Source organism: Myotis brandtii, unplaced genomic scaffold (genome assembly GCF_000412655.1).
Source record: "Myotis brandtii unplaced genomic scaffold, ASM41265v1 scaffold278, whole genome shotgun sequence".
NCBI lineage: Eukaryota > Metazoa > Chordata > Mammalia > Chiroptera > Vespertilionidae > Myotis > Myotis brandtii.
Window position 1 is genome coordinate 922,975 of NW_005360594.1, and position 9,588 is coordinate 932,562.

Consider the following 9,588-nt stretch of genomic DNA (forward strand, 5'->3'; position numbering starts at 1 on the left):
TTTGTGGGGGTTTGTGGGGGGAAGGGGGGGGGGGGGGGGGGGGAGTGTGCGGCGAGAGGGGAGATGGAAGTTGATTTGTAACTTTAGGAGACCTAATAGTGACACCTGCTGGAGAAAATGTCAGAATAAGTTGGAGGATCTGCTGTTTTTTGTTTTTATAAATATGTTTTATTGATTTCAGAGAGGAAGGGAGAGGGAGAAAGAGATACAAATATCAATGATGAGAGAGAATCACTGATAGGCTGCCTCCTGCACGCCCCCTGCTGGGGATCAAGCTCAAAACCCGGGCATGTGCCCTGATTGAATCGAACTCTGACCTCCTGGTTCACACAACCACTGAAACACACCAGCCAGGCCAGAATAAGTTTTTAATCCTTTGACTTTTTAAAATTTTAGATCAGTTTGTTTCTATTAGTCAGGAAGAAATTTGATATTTTACCATAGGAGTGCTTGTAATAATTATATATAATTAAGTTTACAGTAGGTTCTTTGATGTTCTAAAAAAATTACAAATAAAAATATTTTTTCTTTTTTCAGGATAAAGTCATTTTGGGAACTGATTACCCCTTTCCACTAGGTGAGCTGGAACCTGGAAAATTGATAGAATCCATGGAAGAATTTGATGCAGAAACGAAGGTATATGCCTTTTATTTCATGGACTTCTTCCTGTTTTCCTCCTCTAATTATGTTTGGTTTCAGAGCACTTTGATATGTGATATCAGAGAACAGGGAATTTTTACACTTAATATTCTTACAATTGTTACTAGATCACCAGAAATACTAGTAGATGGACTATTAAAGGACCAAAAAAAGTTTAAAAGCTGAAAGTCAACCAAATACAACTAAATTTATAAAGGTGAGAAAGAAAACTGCAAAGAAGCATATCATAATAATATATTTATGTTTGCACGTTAGAAGAAAAATGTCTAAATTTTTAATTTAATATTTCTCTTACAATCTACCAATCTCAAAAATTGTAATGATTCTAGTAATTTGAATATTGAGACTAAAGTCTTGATTAACAAGGACCCAAGGATGAGAACCCTCAAGTAATTGGGTGTTTTTCTTTAGGCATTTGACTTTTAAGGTGGGTAAATGTGCCATAATGCTGCCACTGCCTGTTCTACCCCTTAGACTCCTGAACCAAGTACAGTGGGGCCTTGACTTACGAGTTTAGTTCCATGACGGAGCTCGTAACTCAAATTACTCGTATGTCAAATCAAGAAGTGAACGAGTGAGACACGTGATGCTGGGCTGATGTTGTGGCATTCACTGTGACGTTCGCTGCGCCAACTAGCGGTGAGGTATCTGAAGCTGGCTCGTAACCCGAATTTTAGCTCGCAACTCAAAGCAAAAAATCGGCCAAGAGACGGCTTGTATCTCAAAAAACTCGTTAGTTGGGACACTCATAAGTCAAGGCCCCACTGTAGAGTTAAAATGAGATGCATTGTCCCCGATTCTCTCATCCTTGCCATCCTTGACATCCCCTCCCCCACTACCCCCAACAAAACAAGTTCTTCCGGAGGTCTTCACCACCAATCACTACACAGGGTCAGGGATGGCCAAAAATAAAACCATGTGGATATACAGTATAAACTCTTAACAAATCACACAAGTCGTAGTCATAATCCTTTTGTATAATACTTGGCTTTCTTCTAAACTAGAATCCATAAGTTCTCTTGGTCTCTAATTCTCTGCTCTAATCGTTAAGGATTTAGTGAAGCACATTACAGATGCCAAGAAGAATCCACTCTGCTTACTGGTTGCAAGTTATTAACTAGGAAACCTGAGACTACTTTATATAGGAAGATTCCCTTGGCACTGACCCATCTTAAGGCACTTATAGTCTTGAATTGTTAAATATTTTCTTATTAAAGTAGGAAGCCATAATAAGATCTTTTTTTACTTTTTCTTTTTACAACAGAAGTTGAAAATGAAAAACTATCTATAAAATTAATAAAAATTAAACTGAAACCAGGTTACCCCAAGCATCCTGATTAAGAGTTTAATGTAATAATAATTACTTCATCTTTTATTATTTAATTTTATGTGCTTATCACTTTCAAGTTTTAAAATATCTTGTATAAAAATTTTATACTGTCACAAATATAAATGACATTTTGTACAAGGTTAATTACTGCAACATTGCCTGTAATAAAAGACTGACAACAATCTATAGGAGAATAGTTACATAAGTAATAATGGAATCTATACAGACATAAAAAATACTGAAAATGAATTTATAAGACATATTAAATTTAAAAAGCAAGGTGCCAAACAATATATATAGTATATTTCCATTTGTGTATAGTATACTATCCATTTGTGAAAAAGAATCTCTATATACCTAAATATAGGTATTTGCTTATATGTGTATATCTCTAGAATAACAAAAAACTGATGGCTGCACAACTCTGTGAACACACTAAAAATCATTAAATTATATACTTTAATGGGTAAAATGTATGGCAGGTTAACTATATCTCAAGAAAGCTGTTGCAAAGTATGTAAATAAAAATACATTCCATTACAGAAAAAAGGATAGCTATCTCTGGGAAGATAGCATCCATTTTATAATTTTGAGCTCCAAAGTTAAAAAATCGATCATGATATCTAGATGTATATATGATATGGATGTTATACAACCCCATACATGTTTCCTCCCACCCTCAGCTACATGCCTGACCTTTGCAAACTGGACAATTTTCAGTTAGCGTATCACAAAGTTACCTCTCAAATTACAGGAGTTCTTTCTGTGAAGTTGATTTAGTTTATAGCTGGGAGAAGGTGAAAAAAATGTGGCAGGCCTTTTCTCATGTGAAATTGATAAATGTACACATTTGTACATTTATTCTGAGACTCTTCATCTATATCACTTTTCCTGCTCTGGAAGAGTTCACTTTTATTTGGGACTGTGCAAAAGGACAACACATGCCTGGAAGCTGGGGGCGGCTACATGACTTCCAGCTCTGCTGTTCCACAGTCCTAAACTGTACCTTTTCTCTGTTTTGCCTCCAAATAGTCCTTAAAAACCATTGAGAGTCCTGTTGAAGTTCCCAAAGAGCATTTTCCTAAGAGGGTTCTCTCTCCCCCTTATAATTTCCCCCTTTCCTCCTACAACCAAGTTTCAAACATGGGGCAAGAGGATTTGGGTAAGAGATTCATTGTTTAACCTGCTAATATTTTTCTCTCACGTTGGGGAACTGATTTTTTTAAAGCCTGATAAAGACATCCAATAAAGGACTTAAGAACAACCATTAAATAATGCTTTAAAATAAAACCTTTTCTTTTTTTCTTTTTTTTCAGGACAAACTCAAAGCTGGCAATGCCCTAGCATTTTTGGGTCTTGAGAGAAAACAATTTGAATGACTGAATTCACTACAAAGGCAATCTTTCAAGAAGATATGTTATTCTTGTTTTTAAATATGTATCACACATGCATATTAAAATCCTATTTTGAACTATTTTATCCAGAAATAGAATATCCCTGAGTATCCTAAATTATACATAACAAAAATGACTCACATGTGTTTTTCACTCTGAAAAGCAGTACATTATTTCACATGCAAACCAAAAATGATTTTCCCAGCACTTTAAAAATTAATAGCAGAAATAAAATGCAAAATGTCATTAATGCTTTATATGGAAAAAGCAAAACTGGATTCACCCTAGAGGACTCAAGTAGGTTCTCCACTTTGAGCAAGTATATGTGCTGAGGGCCCAAATAACCCATTTTTATTCAATTTAAACACCTTCCATTGGCCCGTAACTGGTCTGGGAATGCTTTAGATGCCACAAACTAAATGCTGTAAATATTTCATAACCTGTAGGAGCTTATAGTTCAAATACGGAGGCAAGTCACATGTTCATGAAATAATTACTAAGCAATGCAACGTGAGTGTCACAGAAGTTTCAGTAAAATTCATCTGGACTCAAACTTTTGGGAGAATCTTCACCGAAGTTGGAACTTGGAGTGAGTCTAGAAGGATGGAAAAGGCTTATGGAGAGTTGGAGGTGGTAAACAGATAGGAAGGAAAAACTGTGGGAATAGAGTTTCAGACTAAATGACAATTTATTCTGGAGAAAAATTCCAGGCTATAATTTACTTTTACCAGAAGCTATTTTATTTTAAAATACTGAGTAGAGCGTGTAAAGCTAGCCGTAGAGACCGAGAGCAGAGCAACACCAGGGTAGCCTTACTCTACTCACTTCATTTGTGGTCCTACCTGGGCTGCTGAAAATGAACTTGGAGGGGTGATAAACATGTGTTTTGTGTACCTCTGGCTGAATTCCAAAATCAAATATAATTTTTCAAAACTACCCTCTTGCTTTGACTGATTAATGCTCATATTCCCTCCCATTGGCCCAGAAAAATTGAGTATTGGCATGTAATTTATGCTAATATAATTTTTGCTAAACTACATCTATTCCATTATTTTTACTTTACTTGGTACATTACTCCATCTCTTTGTTGCTCCTCCTATTGCTTTCTACTACTTTACCCACCCACCGCTCTGCTTATTACGCCAATCTGCCTGAAATGGAAAACAAGGTTGAACAAAAGAGCAACATGAAAGATGTTATTTTTCCTTCCCCATTATTTAGGGGAAAGGTCCATCCCTCCTCAAATATTCTATATTTGAGCACTTTTTAACATAATGTTTAATTACTGTTTTATCATGAAAAGTAACCTGATCATTTCAGTAAATATTAATATCATAGATAGGTTGATAAATAGATAGATAATGAGGATATTCATATTCATATTCACAGAGTGTTTACGTGATGTGCGAGCTGTAGCACTGGGGATATAGAATAAAAGGGATAAAGAATAAAATTTCTTCTCTAATGAAGCCTACAGTCTGGAGGGTAAGAAATATAAGGAGGGAGAGAAGAAGGAGAAAGGAGGAATGGATTGGAGGGGAAAAGGAATGAAGGAAGGAAATTTTTCTGATAAATACGATGAAGCGGTTAAAATGGGGAAATGTATAACGGGACTATGAGAAGGATAGGGAATAAGACATTAAGTTGTGGGATCAGAGAAAGCCGCTTTAAAGAAAACTTTGACCTAAGACTTGAGTGATAGAACAGTAATAGTTAGAAAGCCCTTCTCTACACCCAGATTAAAGAGGAATTTACCCATCTTTCTTCTAGTGCCTGCATAGTTTCATTGTCTTATGGTTAAATCTTTGACAATGTTGGAGTTATCCTTACATATGATGTGGGGAATGAATCTAATTTTATTGCAGATTATTTGTTATTGTAAAATATTGAAAATTATATATTGTCCAAATGTAGGAGACTGAACAAACTATAGTACACACATGTACAGATACCTAGGAGTCAACCTTGATTTCTTTCTTTCCTGTCCTCCCTCTTCCTTACATTCAGTCCATCATCAAGTGCTGTTGGTTCTACCTATGACATCTCACAACCTCATTCTATTATTCTTGCCCAAGTCACCGTCATTTCTTGCCTAGTCTCCTTACTGTCATTCTTGACCCCTTAAGTAATTCTCTACACAACTGCTAATGTGGTTTTTCCTTTAAAAGAAAAACATAAATCAGACCATATAACAGACTTATTTTTAAAAGACCAATGGCTTACTATAAAACTTATAAAAATCTAAACTCTTGATCATGGCCTACTTATCTGGCCAACTTTCCAGCTTCTTCTACCTCTTTCCCCCTTGTTCACAAACTCTGCCACAAGCTCTTTCCTGCATAAAATCAGTAAGGACATCAGCTTTAAACAGCACGTTAGACCAGAACATTCCATCCAAAAGCAAAAGAATATGCATTCTTCGCAAGTGCACATGAAACATTCTCCAGGAAAAATCATATGTTAGGCCACAAAACAAGTCTTAATAAATTTAATGAAATTTAAATCAGATCAAGCATCTTTTCCAAACAAAAGAGTATGAAAATAGAAATCAATTATAAAAAGAAAACTGGAAAATTCACAAATATGTGGAGATTAAACAAAATACCACGGAACAACCAGTAGTATAAATTCCACTCCTCATCTCTCACCAGGACTATTAAAATAATCTCTTATTTATACCCCTGACTCTGGGCTTAGTCTGATAAAATCCAGCTGCCACCCTGTTGCCAGAGGAAAATTTCCAAAGTACATATCTGATCATATTACTCCCTCTCTCATAATTTTTCATGAACTAAAGTAGTGGTTTCTAGTTTGGGGGATTTCCTTGATCAATACCTCCCCCTTTTAAAAATTGTACTGATATATCTAATAAAGCACACCTCTCATTTTAAATTGCAATTGCTACCTTCGCACTAAACTGGGACTTCCTTGAGAGCAGGAACAAGCCTTCATTCACTCATTCCCATGCATTCAACAGTACTTTTTTGAGGGCCTGTTATGTACCAAAAACCAAGTTAGGTGCTGGGATAATGTAAGTAAAAATAAACATAGTTCCTGCTCTCATGGTGCTTATAATCTAGTTAAGGAAACACTTATCAAGTAAGCAACAAATCAACATAAAATTGCTACCAAGACAAGAGCTATGAAGGAACACAGAGTGTGTAGAGAGCTTATAATAGGGATCTGGCCTAGTCAGAGTTGGGGAGAGACTTTTCAGAAGAAGTGTTGCTTAAGATGGAATTAGGAAGAGGAGACAAGAGCTAAAAGAAGAAAGGGAAGAGTATTGGACAGAGAGAAAAGCATAAATGAAACCCTTATGGCAGGGGAGAACATGGCAAGAAATAAGACCATTAAGTCTAGAGATAATAAAGCAAGATGTTCTTGGTATAAAGTGGCAAGATCATGTGGGGTCACAAGTCAATCGGGGAATTTATCCATCAGAAAGCAATGAGGTTTTTAAGGAAGGGGTAACATAACTAGAGTTGAATTTTTAAAAGAACCTTCTGGCCCTGAAACAACACTGTTTATACCCAGGATCTTGAAAGTCTCTCAAGGAAAATAACTTTTTCAGCCCTTTCTCTCCTTTGTTATCTAGTGTAAGTACTTCTTCAAAATAAACCCCTGACAAAAAATCCCAGCACCATCAGATTCCAAAGGACAAGCATGCCTAGCCATCCAAGCATTCCTCCTCCTTTCACACAACCCTTCCCCATCTCTTCAATCTCTCCTAAAAAGGAAACCAGCTCTGACTCAACTCAATTTATATTATCCAACCAGAAAACTTGAGCCTATATTCAAAACAATTACTTAAGATTAGCTTAATTTAAATAAATACCCACTTTATATTTGACTTAAAGAGAAAATTCTTACCTTAACTAATAAAGAATTTTAAAAAAACATACAAAAACTAAGGATATCTAAATAAAGAGGGGCTTTAGTTAATAACAATGATCAATATGGATTCATTAATTTAAAAAAAGAGACAATTCTGAGGCTTTTTCCTCAATCAAAATAGAACAAAAGTGGGTTGAAGTTTCCATTTCTGAATATAGAACACTGCTCACAGCCTAATAAAAAAATGTAGTTTATTTTTGAAAAGTCAATACATAAACACATTAGAAGAGTTCAAGATCAAATTCAAACTGTCTCCCAGAGGAACCAATTTTCTGTGTGTGTGTGTGTGTGTGTGTGTGTGTGTGTGTGTGTGTTCTTACAAAGATAGTCTACAGTTATACAAATACTTACATGTACATATTCCTTTGTTCATTTTACCTAAACAGTAACATCTTGCTTTTCCCCCTCCTACTAAATATCTTGGTGCTCATTCCACATATAAGCTGCCTTCATTTTTATTTTTTGTAAGCTTCTTTTATTTATTTATTATTTCTCAGTTACAGTTGACATTCAATATTTTTTATATTCGTTTCAGATATACAGCATAGTGGTTAAATATTTATGTAACTTATGAAGTGATCCCCCTGATAATTCTAGTACCCACTTGGCACCATACATAATCTATATATATAAAAGCCTAATATGCTAAGTGTCCTTCCAACCATTCAACAGGTAGCTATGACACACACTGACCACCAGGGGATAGACCAGTGATGGCGAACCTTTTGAGCTCGGCGTGCCAGCATTTTGAAAATGCCCTAACTTAACTCTGGTGCTGTGTCACATATAGACGTTTTTTGATATTTGCAACCATAGTAAAACAAAGACTTATATTTTTGATATTTATTTTATATATTTAAATGCCATTTAACAAAGAAATATCAACCAAAAAAATGAGTTCCCATGTCATCTCTGACACGCGTGTCATAGGTTCACCATCACTGGGATAGACGCTCAACGCAAGAGCTACCCCCTGGTGGTCATTGCACTACCACAGCGGGAGCGTCGCTCAGCTGACCAATGGGCACCAGAGCCCGGGCTCATGGCTGGCAAGCACAGCTGTGGCGGCACGAGCCTCTCCAACAGACACTCCACCTGCATGCCCCACCCCAATGAAGACCAGGACTGGGATCAGGACCAGCATTGGGACTGATTGAGCACAAGCCTGCGGCCACTTTTCAGTCACGGGCGCGCCGGTATCGCCCTAGGACAGGTGTGTGAAGACCACAGCAGAGCGGCAGGCGCAGCAGGGCTGGGATGAGTGGGAGACGCCTGGCGCACAGCCCAGGCTTGGGCTCCTCCTCAGCTGCCTGCCACTTCACACACTACATCCATCAGGGGATGTAGGACTGCCAGTTTCAGCCCAATCCCCGCAGGCCAAGCTGAGGGACCCACCAGTGCATGAATCTGTGCACCAGGCCTATTGACCACTACAGGCCTGGTGCACAAAATTCGTGCATGGGGGGGTGTCCTTCAACCCAGCCTGCACCCTCTCCAATCTGGGACCCCTCGGGGGATGTCCAACTGCTTGTTTAGGCCCGATCCCTGTGGATTTGGGCCTAAACCAGCAGTCAGACATCCCTCTCGCAATCTGGGACTGCTGGCTCCTAACCACTCACCTGCCTGCCAGCCTGATCGCCCCCTAACTGCTCCCCTGCTGGCCCGATTGCCCCCAACTGCCCTTCCCTGTTGGCCTGATCTTGCTCCCAACTGTCCTCCCCTGCCAGCCTGATGGCCCCGAACTGCCCTACCCTGTCGGCTTGGTCTCCCCAGCTGCCCTCCCCTGCCGGCCTGGTCGCCCCAGCTGCCCTCCCCTGCAGGCCTGGTCGCCCCCAACTGCCCTCCCCTGCCAGCCATCTTGTGGCGGCCATCTTGTGATGACTTGAGGGCATCGTGTGAGGGCATGAGGACCAGCTAGGCTTTTATTAGTATAGATAGTCCCTATGCTGTACTTTACATCCACATGACTATTTTGTAATTACAATCTGAACTTCTTAATCCCATCTCTTTTTTTCACCCAGCCCCTCAACTGACCTCCCATCTGGCAGGCATCAATTTGTTTTCTGTATCTATGTGTCTGTTTCTGTTTTGTTTGTGTAATGGTCTATTTTAAGTTGATAACTTAAGTTTGGACACATCCTTAAGTTCTACATTTTTACTCCTCCCACCCACCCCTATATATTATATTTTTGAGATCACAATTTACATCTTTTTATCTCGTGTACTCAGTAACAAATTGCTGTAGCTATGTTACTACTTTTGTCTTTTAACCTTCATACTAATTTTATGTGATTAACCTTTACGATATTA

At 38.2% G+C, this 9,588-nt stretch overlaps 1 protein-coding gene across 4 annotated transcripts in view; it reads left to right on the forward strand.

Annotated features, from left to right (window-relative positions):
* ACMSD (aminocarboxymuconate semialdehyde decarboxylase) overlaps positions 1–4,317 on the forward strand; it is a 49,671-nt gene extending 45,354 nt beyond the window's left edge. For 3 of the 4 annotated variants that reach the window (XM_005868858.2, XM_005868856.2, XM_014541769.1), the window contains 2 exons: positions 538–636; positions 3,307–4,317. In XM_005868858.2, the coding sequence (XP_005868920.1) occupies positions 538–636; positions 3,307–3,369 (162 nt within the window). In that variant the 3' untranslated portion in view covers positions 3,370–4,317. Of the gene's footprint in view, positions 1–537; positions 637–767; positions 841–3,306 lie in introns of those variants that run through there. The other variant, XM_005868857.2, reaches the window with a different exon arrangement.
* The last annotated feature ends 5,271 nt before the right edge of the window (positions 4,318–9,588 follow it).